Source organism: Amblyraja radiata, chromosome 5, assembly GCF_010909765.2.
Source record: "Amblyraja radiata isolate CabotCenter1 chromosome 5, sAmbRad1.1.pri, whole genome shotgun sequence".
Classification (NCBI taxonomy): Eukaryota; Metazoa; Chordata; class Chondrichthyes; order Rajiformes; family Rajidae; genus Amblyraja; species Amblyraja radiata.
Window position 1 is genome coordinate 94,796,662 of NC_045960.1, and position 19,355 is coordinate 94,816,016.

Consider the following 19,355-nt stretch of genomic DNA (forward strand, 5'->3'; position numbering starts at 1 on the left):
CCCATCTACTCTAGTCCTACCTGCCTGCATTTGGCCCAAATCCTTCTAAATCTTTCAGCTGTGGGAAAAAAAATTGCCCCCCCAAGATCCTACTAAATCTTTCCCCTTAAACCTATGTCCTGATTCTTGACTTCCCTACTCTGGGTAAAAGACTCTGTGCATTTACCTGACCTATTCCCCGCTTGATCTTATACATCGCTATAAGATCACTCTTCAGCCTCCTACTCTCCAAGGAATAAAGTATTGGATCTGGTGAAAATCACACTGCTTCAATTTGTTTTCCTTTATTTTTTCCATACGTCTCTAATTACTGCATAAATAACTTGGTAGTCTGCACCCAATCACAGACATTCCCTACGTTCTCTCTGTCCCTCTCCTTCTGTGCAACCTAACATGTACTTTACAGTTCCGATAAAGGGTCATTGGCATGAAGTATCAAATCTGTTTCATTCTCCACTAATGCTGAGTGATTCCAAATTTTTTGGTTTGCGTTTCCAGCATCAGCAATTAAAGTTTTTAAATTCCATTTTTGGGGATTTTATTCAGAACGTATCTTTCAATAAAATCTGGAAATTTGAGGAAGGGCGGGAGTTGAATGGATTCTAAGCTGAAGGGAAACTACAGCCAAAGGTTTTGAAGGCATTTCCCAGAATGATACAGTCAAAGTTATCTAATGTACAGAATATTACAGAATTGAAGAGGGAAACAAAAGAATACCAATCTGTTAAGCGAAGAAATAAAAACATTGTAAAAGTACATTTGAAAAAGACCTGCTTGAAGGATTGTTTAAACTGCACAAGACAACAGTTTACCAATAAAGCTGAGTCTATGGATTTATTTGTAGTTGTTGGCATAGAAGCCATCAGTCTGGACCTACATGACATGGCATAAATTGTACACAGCAAATATCATCTGTGTTAGGAATCGATGACTGATTTCAAAATAGAATAGTGATTTGTAATAGTGATAGGGGTAACAATAACATTTGTGTATAGGTATACAAGGGTGAATTTAAACTAAATAGCGGGGCAGAGGGGTTGACATACGGTTGAAGTTAAAGGGGAAGAGAGTACAGGAAAAGTAACAAAAGACACCCGAATTAATGGGATGGAAAGTTCAAGAAGGGATAAAAGAGTAAGGTCAGGTGAAATAGGAACCGGTGTGAGAGGGGAGGTGAATACTGAATTAAAAGTGTTATATATGAATGTGCGAAGTATAAGAAATAAAGTGGATGAGCTAGCGGCTCAGAAATTGGTAAGTATGATGTTGTGGGAATTACAGAGACATGGCTGCGAGGATCAAAGCTGGGAACTGAATATTCGGGGGTACACGTCCTATCGAAAAGACAGACAGGTGGGCAGAGGGGGTGGATGGCTCTGTTGGTAAGGATTGAAATTCAGTCCCTTGCGAGGGGCGACATAGAATTAGAAGATGTAACATAGAAAGTAGGTGCGAGAGTAGACCACCAGGTCCGTCGAGCCCGCACCGCCATTCGCTCATGGCTGAACACTAAACAGACACACTTACCCACAAACAGTAGACACAAGACACAGAACACAAGACACTACCCTCCCCTTTATACCGCTATCACCCCTCTCCACCCCAAGAACCTCGCGATCTCCTGGGGGAGGCAAAAAACCGGATAAAAACCCAGGTCCAATTCGGGAAAAAAATCCGGGAAATTCCTCTCCGACCCCAATCCAGGCGATCGACACTTGTCCAGGAGATCACTCAGGTCTTACTATACTAACCATACCTAGGTCCATATCCCTGCCCTCTCCCCGTAGCCCCTTATCCCCTTGGCAGCTAAAAAACCATCTATTTTAGTCTTAAATATATTTAAAGTTTCTGCTTCCACTGCTCCCTGGGGCAGTGAATTCCATAAATTAACCACCCTCTGGGTGAAGAAGTTCTTCCTCATCTCAGTTTTAAAAGAGCCCCCCCTTATTCTGCAACTATGTCCCCTAGTTCTAGTTTCCCCGATCATTGGGAACATCCTCGGTGCATCCACCCGATCAAGGCCCCTCACGATCTTATATGTTTCAATGAGATCGCCTCTCATTCTTCTAAACTCCAAAGAGTAGAGTTCCAGCCTACTTAACCTTTCCTCATATGTCAATCCCCTCATTGCAGGAATTAATCTTGTAAACCTTCGCTGCACTGCCTCCAGGGCTAGTACATCCTTTCTTAAGTATGGACCCCAGAACTGTACACAGTATTCCAAATGTGGTCTCACTAATACTGTGTACAGCTGCAGCAAGACCTCCGTGTTTTTATACTCAATCCCCCTAGCAATAAAGGCCAAAACTCCATTGGCCTTCCTGATTGCTTGCTGCACCTGCATACTAACTTTTAATGATTCATGTACTAATACCCCTAGATCCCTTTGCGTTGCATTACAACGCAGCTCCTCCTCATTTAGAAAATAACTTGCCCTATCATTTTTTTTCCCAAAGTGAATGACTTCACATTTATTAGTATTAAATTTCATCTGCCAAGTTATTGCCCACTCACCTAGCTTATCTATATCCTTTTGCAGACTCTTCCTATCCTCCTCATCCCCTACTTTTCCTCCCAATTGTAGTCATTGTGGATAGAACTGAGAAATTGTAAGGGCAAAAAGACCCGAATGGGGGTGGTCTACAGGCCCCAAAACAGTAGTCTGGAGATAGGGTTCACGTTGCATCAGGAGTTAAAATTGGCATGTAACAAATGTAATGCTACGGTGGTTGTGGGAGATTTCAACATGCAAGTAGACTGGGAAAATCAGGTTGGTACTGGACCCCAAGAAAGGGACTTAGTAGAGTGCCTCCGAGATGGATTCTTAGAGCAGTTTGTACTGGACCCTACCAGGGAGAAGGCAATTCTGGATTTAGTGTTGTGTAATGAACTGGATTTGATAAGGGAACTCAAGGTAAAGGAACCATTAGGAGGTAGTGACCATAATTTGATAAGTTTTAATCTGCAATTTGAGAGGGAGAAGGTAAAATCGGAAGTGTCAGTATCGCAGTTGAACAAAGGGGACTATGGAGGCATGAGGGAGGAGCTGGCCAAAGTTGACTGGAAAAGGACACTAGCAGGGATGACGGTGGAACAGCAATGGCAGGTATTTCTGGGAATAATCCAGAAGAAGCAGGATCATTTCATTCCAAAGAGGAAGAAAGATTCTAAGGGTAGTAATGGCTGACAAGGGAAGTCAAGGATAGTATAAAAATAAAAGAGAAGACGTATAACATAGCAAAGATGAGCTGGAAGTCAAAGGATTGGGGAACGTTTAAAGATCAACAGAAGGTAACTAAAAAGGCAATACGAGGAGAAACGATGAAGTACGAAGGTAAGCTAGCCAAGAATATAAAGAACGATAGCAAAAGCTTCTTTAGGTATGTGAAGAGGAAAAAATTAGTTAAGACAAATGTGGGTCCCTTGAAGACAGAAACAGGTGAATTTATTATGGTGAGCAAGGAAATGGCAGACGAATTGAGCAGATACTTTGGTACTGTCTTCACTAAGGAAGAAACAAACAATCTCCCAGATGTACTAGGGGACAGAGGACCTAGGATGATGGAGGAACTGAAGGAAATTCACATTAGTCAGAAAATGGTGTTGGGTAGACTAATGGGATTGAAGGCTGATAAATCCCCAGGGCCTGATGGTCTGCATCCGAGGGTGCTCAAGGATGTGGCTCTAGAATCGTGGACACATTGGTGATAATTTTCCAATGTTCTATAGATTCTGGATTAGTTCCTGTTGATTGGAGGGTAGCCAATGTTATCCCACTTTTTAAGAAAGGAGGGAGAGAGAAAGCAGGGAATTATAGACAGGTTAGCATGACATCGGTGGTGGGGAAGATGCTGGAGTTGATTATTAAAGATGTAATAGCGGCGCATTTGGCGAGCAATAACAGGATCAGTCCAAGTCAGCATGTATTTACAAAGGGGAAATCATGCTTGACTAATCTTGTGGAATTATGTGAAGATGTAACAAGTAAAATGGACAAAAGAGAGCCAGTGGATGTAGTGTACTTGAACTTTCAGAAAGCCTTTGATAAGGTCCCACACAGATGATTTGTGGGCAAAATTAGAGCACATGGTATTGGTATTAGGGTATTGACAAGGATAGAAAATTGGTTGGCAGACAGGAAACAAAGAGTAGGGTGCTGCAAGGCTCGGTGCTGGGACTGCAGCTATTTACAATATACATTAATGGTATAGATGAAAGAATTAAAAGTAAAATTAGCAAATTTGCAGACAACACAAAGCTGGGTGGCAGTGTGAACTGTGATGAGGATGCTATGAGGATGCAGGGTGACTTGTACAGGTTTGGTGAGTGAGCAGAAGTATGGCTGATGCGATATAATGTGGATAAATGTGAGGTTATCTAATTTGGTGGCAAGAACAAGGCAGCAGATTATTATCTGAATGGTGTAGGTTAAGAATAGGGGAAGTACAACGAGACCTTGGTGTCCTTGCACATCAGTCACTGAAAGTAAGCATGCAGGTACTGCAGCAGGCAGTGAAGAAAGTTAATGGCATGTTGGCCTTCATAACAAGAAGAGTTGAGTACAGGAGCAAAGATGTCCTTCTGCAGTTGTACAGGGCCCTGGTGAGACCACACCTGGAGTACTGTGTGCAGTTTTGGTCTCCTAATTTGAGGAAGGACATTCTAGCTATTGAGGGAGTGCAGCGTAGGTTCACGAGGTTAATTGCAGGGATGTTGGGAGTGTCATATGATGAAATAATTGAGCGACTGGGCTTGTATTCACTGCAATTTAGAAGCATGAGAGGGGATCTTATAGAAACAAAAAAATTATTACGGGGTTGACAATAGACAATAGGTGCAGGAGTAGGTCATTCGGCCCTTCGAGTTAGCACTGCCATTCAATGTGATCATGGCTGATTATCTACAATCAGTACTCCGTTCCTGCCTTTTCCCCATATTCCGTGACTCCGCTATCTTTAAGACGTTAGATGCAGGAAACATGTTCCCGATGTTGGGGGGGGGGGGGAATTAGCGGAATTCTCTGCCTCGGAAGGCAGTGAAGGGCGATTCACTGGGTGCATTCAAAAGAGCTCTTAGGGCTAGCGGAATCAAGGGATATGGGGAGAAGGCAGAAACGGGGTACTGGTTGTGGATGATCAGCCACGATCACATTGAATGGCAGTGCTGCTTGAAGGGCCGAATGGCCTACTCCTGCACCAATTGTCTATGTATCTATGTATAACATACAACCTCAAAATTATCTGGTTATGGGATCTTGGTCATCACTCTTGGCTAAGTTTAACTATAAAGCAGTCCTATAACCCTAAATCCAACAATTAAAAAAAAAATGGAAAAAGTCCCGTTTTGTTTTACCTGATTCCATTTCTGCTTGTATGTAGGATCTATGACAGAGGATAAATATTTTTGAATCTGCTCAACCACGCCCTGATAGTATACCAATGCAGAATCATAATTTCCCAATAAGGCGAATTCTCTGCCCAACTTCACGTTTTCACTTATTTCAAGAAGACTCATTTTCATTGCATTCTAGAAAAACAATAACGTTTTTAAAACATTAGGAAATATAACTTTTGAAAAATACAGAATATATCTTGAATATTTTCCCCTGCTATACCCCCCCCACTAGGCTTTAAATACAGCAAACAGTCTTTCTAATTCAGCCATCCTTCTTTTGGGGCCTTCATGAATATCACACACCATTACAACATTATAATTCTCAAGAGATCTTACATCAAGATTTTATCCAGCTGAACTAAGTGGACAAGAGCGATTTCATAATATTATTAATAATAACAAGGAGTTAATTTACAGTAGACTAAAAACAAACACAAATTAATTAATTTCTCAAATTTAATTGTGGAGCTTTTCGTCAGAATTCAATTGTTTTCAAATTCACTTGAAATTCTGGGAAATTTAGAAGTTAAATAATATGATGTTATGCCAGCTCACCTTTAGTAATTGCTTCCTTATTAATTTCTCACTCTGTAGGCCCCATTTGTTTTATTCTAATTGTGTTATTTTCCCTTTGTGGCGTCACCTAATGGTCAGACCACTTACAGTCGAACCCTCGTCAGTGGTTACGAGGACTGTCATGTGACTTTATGGGTTAAGCACTTAAGCAGATCTCACCTGCATGTGTCGACAGGTAGCTGAGCTCGAGACAACACCCTCATTCGGTGCTGCTACACCGCATACATTATTTATTATGCTAATCGTAATTTTCTTCTCTTTCTCCTTTCAATTGTTTCTTTCGGTAATGTGTTCAAATATACCCCTATGCCTGTTTAACAATAAAATATTAGAAAAAAATAAATCCAGTATGGAATTTAGAATAATCTGATTTATACAAACTAGCAACAATGCTAGAAACAAGCAAACATAATCTGTTGGTACACAAAAATGCTGAAAAAGGGAAAGTACCCGGAGAGGGGGTAGTACGGGAGGGAAGGGAAGAATTGACAAGGGAGTTACGGAGGGAGCGGTCTTTGTGGAAGGCAGACATGGGAGGAGATGGGAAGATGTGGCGAGTGACGGGGCCACATTGGAGGTGACGAAACTGACGGAGGATTACTTGTTGTATGTGACGGCTAGTGGGGTGAAAGGTGAGGACTAGGGGGACTCTGCCCTCGTTGCGAGTGGTGGGATGGGGAGAGAGAGAGAGCAGTGTTGTGGGGTATGGACAGGGCTCGAAATTAGCGGTTGCCCGGGTGTCACTGACCACCCAAAGTGCTGCCGGGCAACCTAAACGGCGAGTCATTTTGCCCGGCTTGGCAACTTGGTTTATACCTAAGATAGACACAAAAAACTGGAGTAACTCCGCGGGTCCGGCAGCATCTCTGGAGAAAAGGAACGTGACGTTTTGTGTCGGCGACGGTTGTGGGAAAGATGCTAAATGTGGAGTGACGGAGGGTCGGAGCGAATGACAGGCCCCGCACAGCAGCGGCTCCATCTCCTCCTCATCCAGCACCCCGCCCGGCCTGATAAAGGGCGCTGCTGCCACTCTGCCAATGGCGCTTTCAAAACAGACCCTTGGAGGAGGGAGGTGTCCGTCAGTGGCCGAAGTAGGAGATGGAGCCGCTATGAAACTGAATTTAGTTGCCTGCACTCTGCCTGAAATGCTATGAAACTGAATTTGGTGGCCTGCGCTCTGCTTGAAATGCTATGAAATTGAATTTGGTGGCCTGCAATCGGCTTGAAATGCTACGAAATTCAATTTGGTGGCCTGCGCTCTGCTTGAATTGCAATTTTAAGGAATATCCGTGAGTGAACTGCCAGCCACCAGCCCTGAGTGACTGAGCTGCCAGCCCTGAGTGACTGAGCTGCCAGCCCACCAGCTCTGAGTGACTGAGCTGCCAGCCCACCAGCCCTGAGTGACTGAGCTCCGTCGCGTCACACTTAGCATCTTTCCCACAACCGGGTGGTCAGAGACGTTGGGGTCAGACGGGAGCGTTGCCCAAGCCAGCGCAGAGAAGCAGCGCTAAACCCAGCTCAATTGTGCCTGTCCCGCCAGGTTAACTTACAGCCCTGTCTGGATTGAGACAGGGCTGTAGGCGGGACAGGCAGTTGAGCTGCATTTAGCGCTGGATTGAGGTGAAATTACCGTTCACAGGGCCTCCGAAGCCTCGCGCGTGTGAGTGTGCGCATGCCCGCGCGGCCGCCAAGATATTCTGTTCCCCGGTGCCCTCCATATTTTGATAGCGATTTGAGCGATGATGCCGGTGTTGACCGAGGAGCGCTGCCCTTCCTTCCCACCTCCTCTGCCCCTTCCTCTCTATCTCTCTCTCTCTCTTGTACGCCCCCCTCCACCCCCGTTATCCTGAGACCCCATCCCGCACTGATCCCTATTCCTGCCTCTATTCAGTCCTCACTGACATCCCCCGTGCTCCCCTCCTCATCTACTACCTCCCTCATCTATTCGTCCTGCACTGATCTCCCTATCCACCTCGCATTGATTCTCCTGCCACTCCCCATCAATCCTACACTGGTCCCCCAATTCATTCTGTACTGACCCCCCATCCCATCCATCCTGCACTGCTTCACCCCTTCATCCTGCACAGATCCCCACCCATTCAACGCACTGTCATCCCCCGCGCTCTCCCTTCACAATTTTACCTACTCCAACCAACACGCACCAATTCCCATGCCTCAATCCATCCAGTCCGCACCGATCGCCTTCTCAAGCCCCCCCCCCCAACCACCATCTATCCATCCCGCACTGATTCACACACACCCCCCCCCCGCGACCCTATTGTGCTGGAAATGTCTTCAGAGCGAACATTGACTATGTTTGATAACGGAATGCAATCAAATATGTTTTAAATCCCAATGTTATTATTTGTTTTAATCCATAAAGATGGATTAATTAAATTGTGAACACGTGAAACATTAAAACAGCAGTGTTCGATTGTCACTGCTAACGTTGACACGTTATTACAGAATTCATTTTAATGGCAAACCAATGCTCTTAATATGGAGTATCAGTACTGTAGTTATTTAATGAGCAACATTCACAACTATACGTTGGATTTATCCAGGTTTTACTTCTACAGTCAGTCATCTACATCACATATTTGGTCAGGAGATATTTCAGTTGAAATGTTAACGTTAATTCTGAAGTGGGAATGATGGAAAAAGCGTTTATCAACAAATTTAAAAAAAATTGGTGCTTACAAACTGGGTATCTTCATTGCTGTTCACAACACATACATCTAATCTGAATGTCCGGTAATATGGCGTCTTGACACCTTTAAATATATTACCAAAAGAACATTTGCTGCAGTTATGTCCTTTGGCCATCTCTTGTTAGTTAGTGTAATGTTTAACCTGTCAGATGGGTATAGTCAGTTTTAACAGCTATTATCATAAAATGCCTTTAGAAAATTCCTTGCAACCTGTATATTTTGTTGTGGATAAATTATGTGGGAAGCGAGAGTGTTTCTGTACCAATAGCAATAACGTCCCATGCTATGTCCATGTCATGATAATTTTCGGTCCTTCACAGAAAACATGCTTGCATCAATCTGTAGTGTGCATGGTTAAGCATATATGTTATCAAGGTCCAGGATTTATTGACACAGGTTGATCATACACTGAATAATCCAACCACATTTTTGTTTGGAAGTGGAAAAAATAATAAAAATTGCAATAATTGGAATGTGTAAAACGAGTTGAGATACTGTATTACACAGAGATTGGTGAATCTCTGGAATTCTCTGCCACAGAAGGTAGTTGAGGCCAGTTCATTGGCTATATTTAAGAGGGAGTTAGATGTGGCCCTTGTGGCTATGGGTCAGGGGGTATGGAGAAAAGGCAGGTACAGGATACTGAGTTGGATGATCAGCCATGATCATATTGAAAGGCGGTGCAGGCTCGAAGGGCCAAATGGCCTACTCCTGCACCTATCAGACAACGACGAGAAGGCCTACCGGGAGGAGGTGGCTGGTCTAGCACTCTGGTGCCAGGATAACAGCCTCCTCTTGAACATCAAAAAAACGAAGGAGCTGATCATGGACTTTAGGAGGGCACATCATCCGAGGACGTACACTCCATTGAGGATAAATGGGGATCCTGTGGATAGGGTGAACTGTTTTAAATATCTGGGAGTCCACATCTCCGAGAATATGACATGGGCATCACACGCCTCAGCACTCGTGAGTAAGGCAAGGCAGCGCCTTTACCACCTCAGGCAATTGAGGAAATTCAGAGTGTCTCCGAGGATCCTCCAGTGCTTCTACGCAGCTTTCCACCGGGAAAGCATCTTGTCTGGGAACATTACCATCTGGTTTGGGAATTGCTCTGCCAAGGACAAGAAGGCACTGCAGAGAGTAGTGCGTTCGGCTGAACGCACTTTGGGAACTTTACTTGCCCCCCCTGCAGGAACTATACATCAGGAGGTGCAACTCCAGAGCCAACAATATCATGAGAGACCCCTTCCACCCCTGCAACGGACTGTTCCAGCTGCTACGGTCACGCAAACGCCTCCATTGCCATGCTGTGAGAACGTAGAGGTTGAGAAGGAGTTTCTTCCCAGAGGCCATTCGGACTGTAAACGCCTATCTCACCAGGGACTAACTCTACTGAACGTTTTTCCTTCCATTATTTATTATGTAAAAGAATATGTGTGTTATGATTGTGTTTATAGTTTGTTTGGTTGTTTGTCTTTTGCACAAAGTCCGCGAGCATTGCCACTTTCATTTCACTGCACATCTCGTATGTGTATGTGACAAATAAACTTGACTTGACTTTCTATGTTTCTACCTGTATTATAATTTTGCTGCATGTCATTGTGGTATATATCATGTCTTGATTGGTGAATATGTTAATTTGTGACTTTATTTGAAGCAGACATAATATGTGAATGCTTCATTGAGCATAATTCCGACTGGTAACTACGCACTTCGTCCGAGCACGCGTCATGCAAGCCATCTTAAATGACCACCTAAACTGTCATTTGGCAACCTGAAAAGCTGCCAAGGTTGCCCGGCTGGCAACAGGGAAAAAACAGCGAGAGCCCTGATGGAAGAGACCCTGGCGCGAGCCTCATCTATGGTGGAGGAGGGGAACCCCCGTTCCCTGAAGAATTAGGACATTTCAGATGCCCTGGTGTAGAACGCCTCATCCTAGGAGCAGATGCGGCGTAGACGGAGGAATTGGGAGTAGGGGATGGAGTCCTTACAGGAAGCAGGGTGGGAAGAAGTGTAGTCCAGATAGCCATGGGAGTCAGTAGGTTTATAGTGGATCAAAAGGGAACTGCAGATGCTGGAATATCGAAGGTACACAAAATTGCTGGGGAAACTCAGCGGGTGCAGCAGCATCTATGGAGCGAAGGAAATAGGCGACGTTTCGGGCCGAAACCCTTCTTCAGACTGATGGGGGGTGGGGGGGGAAAGAAAGAAGGAAAAGGGGAGGAGGAGGAGGAGCCCGAGGGCGGGCGGATGGGAGGGTGGGAGGAGACAGCTAGAGGGTTAAGGAAGGGGAGGAGACAGCAAGGGCTAGCCAAATTGGGAGAATTCAATGTTAATGCCATAAGGACGCAAGGTTTATAGTGGATGTTGGTCAGAAGTCTATCACCTGTGATGGAGATAGTGAGGTCAAGGAATGGTAGAGATGTGTTGGAAATTGTCCAGGTGTATTTGAGTGCCGGATGGAAGTTAGTGGTAAAGTGGATGAAGTCAGTCAGTTGTGTGTGAGTGCAGGAGGTGGCACCAAAGCAGTCGTCGATGTAGCGGAGGTAGAGGTCGGGGATGGGGCCCTGGTACGTATTAAACAAGGATTGTTCGACGTCAGATATAATCTGTTGCTGGGTTGGGAACAAACATATTGTCCATTTCTGAACAATAAACAAACTACTGGAGAAACTCAGCACGTCAGCAGCTTCGAGCATTTCTTTCAAGAGGGTTAGAATACAAAAACAGGGATGTAATGCTGAGACTCTATAAGGCGCTGGTCAGGCCATATTTGGAGTATTGTGAGGAATTTTGGACATCATATCTGAGGAAGGATGTGCTGGTTCTGGAGAGGATCCAGAGGAGGTTTACAAGAATGATCCCAGGAACGAGTGGGTTAACATAGGATGAGAGTTTGACGGCACTGGTCCTGCACTCGCTAGAGTTTAGAGGAATAGTCAATAGGTGCAGGAGTAGGCCATTCGGCCCTTCAAGCCAGCACCGCCATTCAATGTGATCTTGGGTGATCATCCACAATCATTACCCAGTTCCTGCCTTCTCCCCATATCCCCTGACTTCATATCTTCAAGAACCCTATCGAGCTCTCTCTTAAAAGTACACAGAGAACCGGCCTCCACCGCCCTTTAAGGCAGAGAATTCCACAGACTTACATCTGTGTGGAAAAAGTGATTCTTCATCTCCGTTCTAAATGGCTTAGTCTTTATTTTTAAACTGTGGCCCCTGGTTTTGGACTCCCCCCCCAACATCGGGAACATGTTTCCTGCCTCTAGCGTGTCCAATTAATAACCTTATATATTTCAATAATATCCGCTCTCATCCTTCTAAATTCCAGAGTATACAAGCCCAGCCACTCCATTCTCTCATCATGTGACATTCCGCCAACATGGGAATCAACCTTGTAAACCTATGCTGCACTCCCTCAATAGAAAGAATGTCCTTCCTCAAATTTGGAGACCAAAGCTGCACACAATACTCCAGGTGTGGTCTCACTAGGGCCCTGTACAACTGCAGAAGGACCTCTTTGCTCCTATGCTCAACTCCTCTTGTTATGAAGGCCAACATGCCATTCGCTTTCTTCACGGCCTGCTGTACCTGCATGCTTAATTTCATTGACTGATGAACAAGGACCCCCAGATCCCATTGTACTTCCCCTTTTCCCAACTTGACACCATTTAGATAATAATCTTCGTTCCTGTTTTTGCTACCAAAATGGATAACCTCACATTTATCTGCCCATTCGCCCAACCTGTCCAAATCGCCATGCATTCTCATAACATTCTCCGCACAGTTCACATTGCCACCCAGCTTTGTGTCACCTGCAAATTTGCTAATGCACCTGTAATCCCTTCAACTAAATCATTAATATATACTGTAAATAGCTGCGGTCCCAGCACAGAGCCTTACGGTACCCCACTAGTTACTGCCTGCCATTCTGAAAGGAACCCGGTAATCCCTACTCTTTGTTTCCGATCTGCCAACCAATTTTCTATCCATGTCAGCACTCTACCCCCAATACCATGTGCCCTAATTTTGCCCACTAATCTCCTATGTGGGACCTTATCAAATGCTTTCTGAAAGTCCAGGTACACTGCATCCAATGGCTCTCCCTTGTCCATTTTCCTAGTTACATCCCCAAAATTCCAGAAGATAAGTCAAGCACGATTTCCCCTTTGTAAATCCATGCTGACTCAGACCGATCCTGTTACTGCTATCCAAATGTGCCGCTATTTCATCTTTTATGATTGACTCCAGCATCTTCCCCACCACCGATGTCAGGCTATGTGGTCTATAATTCCCCGTTTTCTCTCTCTCACTTTTTTTTTTTTAATGGGATAACATTAGCTACCCTCCAATCCACAGGAACTGACCCTGAATCTATAGAACATTGGAAAATGATCACCAATGCGTCCACTATATCTAGAGCCACTTTCTTAAGTACCCTGGGATGCAGACCATCAGTCCTTGGGGATTTATCAGCCTTCAGTCCCATCAGTCTACCAACACCATTTCCTGCCTAATGTGGATTTCCTTCAGTTCCTGCTTCACCCCAGATCCTCTGGCTACTACATCAAGAAGATTGTTTGTGTCCTCCTTAGTGAAGACAGATCCAAAGTACCTGTTCAACTCATCTGCCATTTCCTTGTTTCCCTGTAATAAATTCACCCTTTTCAGTCTTCAATGGTCCAACTTTGGTCTTAACTAATGTTTTCCTCTTCACATACCTAAAGAAGCTTTTACTATCCTCCTTTTATATTCTTGGCTAGCTTACCTTCGTACCTCATCTTTTCTCCCTGTATTGCCTTTTTAGTTATCTTCTGTTGCTCTTAAAACATTACCCAATCCTCTGACTTCTCGCTCATCTTTGCAATGTATGAATGAAAGGGGGACCTCATTGTACAGAATAGTGGAAGGCTTGGATGGAGTGTATCTGGAGAGGATGTTTCCACAAGGTGGAGAGTCTAGAACTAGAGGACATAGCCTCGGAATTAAAGGACATTCCTTGAGGAAGATGAGGAGGAATTTATTTATTCAGAGGGTGGTGAATCTGTGGAATTATATTCCACAGATGGCTGTGGAGGCAGTCAATGGATATTTTTAAGGCAGAGATAGATAGATTCTTGATTATTACGGGTGTCAGGGGTTAAGGGGAGAAGGCAGGAGAATATGGTTAGGAGGGAGAGATAGAACCGCCATGATTGAATGGTAGAGTAGACGTGATGGGCCGAATGGCCTGAATTTTCTCCTGTCACTTATGATGACCTTCTGATGAGGGAAATGGACAGACAATTTTTCAGGTTGGAAACCTACTTCAGACTGATGGAGCAGAGGGAGGTAGTTGGTAGAAAGAGGCATGGGGAAGGAGTACTGCAAGAACTGGCAAGTGATGGATGGATCCAGGTAAGGAGGGGTTGAATGGCAGGTGAGGCAGATGGGGGTGATATGAGCGGACACAGCGATCAAGGCTGAAGGAGATACTTCGAAAAGACAAAGGAATGCAAATGATGAAATCTGATAAGAAAGGAAGGTGAAGAGTGAAATAGAGAACCAGAGGGAGACGTGTGGGTAGTTGGAGATGGGAGACCCGGAGTAGGGAGGGGCGGCTGACGAGTAGATGGCGATGGTGTAAGGGTCAAAAACAAGGTGATGGGATGGGGCAAGGCGAGCAGAAAGAAAGGTGTGCATTGGTGGTGACGGTGAGGAGCTGTATGGGAAAGGGTACAGGTGGTACCTGAAATTGGAGAATTCAATGTTTAGGATGCTGGATTATAGGTTGTAGTCTGGCCCTCCACAAGATCGAGGTAGATGCAAACTGGATATACAGCACCTTGTATCCTGCTTTGGTAGTCTACAACCCAAGGTATGACCATTGAATTCTCCAATTTCAGGTGGCCATCCCAACCCGTCCTTCTCAACTACCCAGCTCCCCTCCACTTCCCACAAACACCTTTCTTTCCACTCCACCCAGTCCTTTCAATCGTCTATAACACAAGCCCCCCCCCAGTCCAGGAAGAATTCTTGAGAATCTTTTCTGTACCCTCTATAGCCTAAGCACATCCATGCCGTATTGTGCCGACCACAACTCCACACAATACTCCATGTGGCTTAAGCAATGATTTGTACAACTATAACACAATGTCCCAATGCCTGAACCCAATGTCTTGATTGCTGACATACCATAAGCGTTCTTCACCACTATGTCTTCCCATATCTCCACTTTCAGGGACCTACATACCTTGGCCTGGTTTAACTTCCTAAAATGAATTCACACTTGCCGGTGTTCAATTCCATCAGCAAAACCCTTTTCCACTATACCAGTTGATCAAAGTCAAGATCTTGCTGTTACCTAGATAATCTTTTTTGCATCCATTCAACCACCAGTTTTGTTATCATCTGCAAACACACTAATCATGCCATCTACAATTTCTTCCAAACCAAATATGACGAACGGTAAAAGATCAAGTAGTGATCCTTGCAGCATACCACTGGTTTTAGGTCTCCAATTTAAAAATCAATCCCCCACTACCACCCTCTGGTTCCTGTCGTTAGACATTACAGATACAGAGTGGAAATAGGCCAAGTGACCAATTATACACTAGCACTAGCCTACACACTAGGGACAATTTACAAATTTACCAAAGCCAATAAGTCTACAAACCAGCATGTCTTTGGAGTGTGGGAGGAAACCGGAGGACCTGGAGAAAGCCCACGAGGTTACAGGGAGCATGTACAAACTCTGTACAGACAGAACCTGTAGCCAGGATCAAACCCGGGTCTCTGGTGCTGTAAGGCAGCAACTCTACCGCTATGGCACTGTGCTGCTCTAAAATAACCTGTCACAAACCTAATTTTGTACCCATCGCATGCTGGAAACCATGCAATCTAACCTTCTGGAAGTCTACCATGCGAGTCCTCATCAAAAGCCTTGCTAAAGTATATATAGACAATATCCACGACCCTGCCCATGTCACTTCTTTTCGTCACATGCTCAAAAAGACAAAATCTAGTTCAGATTTCCTATGAACAAAGTTAGACTAAAATTAGATAGAGGTTCATTTTAATTTGTTAAGAGACTGGTTTCTAGTTGGAACTGTTGCTCTAAATGATTTACTAGATCTGGACCTCTTTTGTTCTCCCTACCTGTTCCCCTTTTCTCTGCAACTTAAACCTTTTCACTGGTTCCATTTTCAAACGTCTGACTGGCACATTCCAGGGCAAGGGAAGCATTGTGGCTTAGGGAAGCCATTCAAAAATTCTGTGATGAGGGACTGCAGTCCAAGGTCCTACTGCCACAAGACATTGTCTAAGCCAGGTATAGAAGCCTCTCAAACGTTGTTTGGTTGAACGTTGTATTTATTGTCAAAGGAGGCCACGAGTGGCAATGGTACCTTGGATATAGAATGTGCTAACATGACCAATGCAAGGACCCGACAACATTCACAATGCATGAACTGAATGGTATTTACAGACATAAAGGAGAGCAACCTTTGCTTTTGTATTCCATTATATTTTAGTATTTCCCAATATTGTTTTTCTATTCCAGATATTTCTAATATTTCCTCTTTGGCAAGGTTGAACTTTAAAAATCGAGTCCTAGATATTTAAAATAAAATCCGTGGAATACAATAGACCCCAAATTTCACTGTACCAATTGGTACATGTGACAATAAATGTCTCTTGTCTTATCTAGACAATAGGACCAGTAGGCCATTCGAGCCAGCACCGCCATTCAATGTGATCATGGCTGATCATCCCCAATCAGTACCCCGTTCCTGCCTTCTCCCCATATCCCCTGACTCCGCTATCTTTAAGAGCCTTATAGAAACATAGAAAATAGGTGCAGGAGTAGGCCATTCGGCCCTTCGAGCCTGCACCGCCATTCAATATGATCATGCCTGATCATCCAACTCAGTATCCTGTACCTGCCTTCTCTCCATACCCCCTGATCCCTTTAGCCACATCTAACTCCATCTTAAATATAGCCAATGAACTGGCCTCAACTACCTTCTGTGGCAGAGAATTCCACAGATTCACCACTCTGTGTGAAAAATGTTTTCCTCATCTCGGTCCTAAAAGATTTCCCCCTTATCCTTAAACTGTGACCCCTTGTTCTGGACTTCCTCAACATCGGGAACAATCTTCCTGCATCTAGCCTGTCCAACCCCTTAAGAATTTTGTAAGTTTCTATAAGATCCCCCCTCAATCTTCTAAATTCTAGCGAGCACAAACGAGTCTATCCAGTCTTTCTTCATATGAAAGTCCTGACATCCCAGGAATCAGTCTGGTGAACCTTCTCTGTACTCCCTCTATGGCAAGAATGTCTTTCCTCAGATTAGGAGACCAAAACTGTACACAATACTTCAGGTGTGGTCTCACCAAGACCCTGTACAACTGCAGTAGAACCTCCCTGCTCCTGTACTCAGATCCGGGTCATATCAAGCTCTCAAGCTCTCTCTCTCTCTCGAGTATCCAGAGAACCGGCCTCCACTTGAGGCAGAGAATTCCAGACTCTCAACTCTGCGTGAAAAAGAGAAATACACTGACACAGAATCAGTGGCAGGTCATAATTTACCAAAGAAAGTTTTAGAAATGTTAACAAATAAATTCAAATCGTTCTGCAGCAGGGTGGGATACAAACAGTTAAAACGTAGAGAAAAAGGGGACTGTTGAGCAGCGAGCACGGGGAGTTCAACACACACATCTCCCATTTATTTAACTCATTTATCAAATTGTAGAACCCACTTTTTTTTTACCTTCTTTGCGGGATTTCGCCAAGGGCCTTTTAGGGTGTAAATGGTTAAATACAACTCAGCAGCGTGATAGGCAGCGCGTTAAACGGACACAAACACAACGTGGTTTGGCGACGTTGCCAATGGCAGGCAGTTGGGTGACTCTTCCAGGCCTCGATCAGGGATGTGGGGAGGGTGTGACAACTCCAAGACAACAAATATCTACTTCTACGCAACAAGCCGGTCACACCAAGGAAAAAGGTGCACCTACTAATTTAAATACTGTCCCAGCATCTACTACTACTACTTCTTGTGGTGACAGCGGAGACGCCGACTACCCGGTTGCTGCTTTCACCGCAGTGCCCGGCCCGGTCCGGCCCGGCTCCGCCCCAAACATATTCCGTGTTCGCCCACTCGGCCGCTCGACGTCAGGTGACGTGTTTCCACCTGGCGGCCATTTTGCCCCGGGTCGTTGACAAAATGGCGGTGTTGCTGGAAACGACGCTTGGTGATCTGGTGGTTGATTTGTACACGGAGGAGCGGCCTCGGGGTCAGTAATATCTGTAGAAAGCTATTTAAAAAGCTGGAGTAACTCAGCGGGTCAGACAGGATCTCCGGAAGAAAGGAATAGGTGACGTCTCGAGACCTTTCTTCAGGCTCGACACCTAGTATTCATTTTCTCCAGAAATGCTGCCTGACCTGCTGTGTTACTCCAGCTTTTTGTGTCTATCTTCGGTTTGAACCAACATCTGCATTTCCTTGGACTGTGTCCCTTTTTTTGTAAGCCTTTTCAATGTAGTGAGCAAATAATTATATGTGCAAAAATTCGAATATTTTCGGTTTAAACCTACATCTGCAGTTCCCTGGACTGTGAGTCCCTTTTTTGTAAGTAAGCCTTTTCAATGTAATCAGCAATTAATTATATGTGCAAAAATTAGAATATTTTTTGTAAAGTATCGACATTTCTCGGGTATTAAGAAATAACGTATGCCTTTCTGACTTACACACTACCCCTGGTAATTCTGATTTAAACATTACCCCATGGCAATTCAAAAGGGCACATACAGCCAGTGAAGTTTAAGAAACGTCACCCATTCCTTCTCTCCAGAGATGCTGCCTGTCCCGCTGAGTTACTCCAGCATTTTCTGTCCACCTTCGGTGTAAACCAGCATCTGCAGTATTTGGTGTTATAAAGGAACGCGGTAATCGATTTACACAAATGAGATGGCAAGAGACTGGAAGCTGAAAGTCTTGCTAGTGGACTGACAGTAATGTTCCACAAAGTGCTTGCCCAATTTATAGTTTATCACAGCAAAGTAGAGAAAATCATACTGTGAGCAAAAGATTAAACCAAATTGAAAGTGGAATGTAGCTTTAGCTGGAATTATTATATGGGACCCAGGACTGAGGAAGGAGGTGAAGGGCAGGTTTTTTGAATGATTATAGAAGGCCACTTTTGTTAATTGAATAATTAATGAGAATATTGCAGAAGAAACAGCCCTTTTTGGTTGCTGAAAGGAGAGAAAATGTATCTGGGGGTGGTCCCTGATCACCCCCCACCATGTACAGAAATGGAGATAAAGTGATGTGCCAAGTAAGTGAAGCTGAGCAAGGGTGGAAATTAACAGCAAAGTTGTGACATCTGGATAAGGTGAAATCTGGTTATTTTTAATCTGATTTGATAAGATTTCACTTTAAATAGTTCTTCACATGGAGAATGTGTCTTGAGTGTAGAGAAAAATAAAGGACAATGTCAATCAGCAAAATGAGATTAGGCAAAAGCATAAGAAAATAATGTTTGTTACAAAAATAAAGTTGAATTTTGCTTTTTTTTTTATTTGCAGCCTGCTTGAATTTTCTGAAGCTTTGTAAAACCAAGTATTATAATTATTGTCTCATCCACAATGTTCAGGTGAGTTTTCATTAGTTTGCAGTTGTAAAC

At 44.2% G+C, this 19,355-nt stretch overlaps 2 protein-coding genes across 4 annotated transcripts in view; one reads left to right on the forward strand and one right to left on the reverse strand.

Moving 5' to 3' along the window:
* The window catches only part of katna1 (katanin catalytic subunit A1), a 32,151-nt gene extending 14,465 nt beyond the window's left edge, over nucleotides 1–17,686 (reverse strand). The window contains exons 1-3 of one of the 2 annotated variants that reach the window (XM_033021837.1): nucleotides 17,438–17,584; nucleotides 6,130–6,280; nucleotides 5,353–5,526 (exon numbers count right to left, since the gene is read on the reverse strand). In XM_033021837.1, the coding sequence (XP_032877728.1) occupies nucleotides 5,353–5,526; nucleotides 6,130–6,135 (180 nt within the window). In that variant the 5' untranslated portion in view covers nucleotides 6,136–6,280; nucleotides 17,438–17,584. Of the gene's footprint in view, nucleotides 1–5,352; nucleotides 5,527–6,129; nucleotides 6,281–17,437 lie in introns of both variants that reach the window. The other variant, XM_033021838.1, reaches the window with a different exon arrangement.
* ppil4 (peptidylprolyl isomerase like 4) overlaps nucleotides 17,530–19,355 on the forward strand; it is a 41,983-nt gene continuing 40,157 nt past the window's right edge. Inside the window, exons 1-2 of one of the 2 annotated variants that reach the window (XM_033021835.1) lie at nucleotides 17,530–17,674; nucleotides 19,258–19,325. In XM_033021835.1, coding sequence (XP_032877726.1) covers nucleotides 17,557–17,674; nucleotides 19,258–19,325 — 186 coding nt within the window. In that variant the 5' untranslated portion in view covers nucleotides 17,530–17,556. Of the gene's footprint in view, nucleotides 17,675–17,852; nucleotides 17,964–19,257; nucleotides 19,326–19,355 lie in introns of those variants that run through there. The other variant, XM_033021836.1, reaches the window with a different exon arrangement.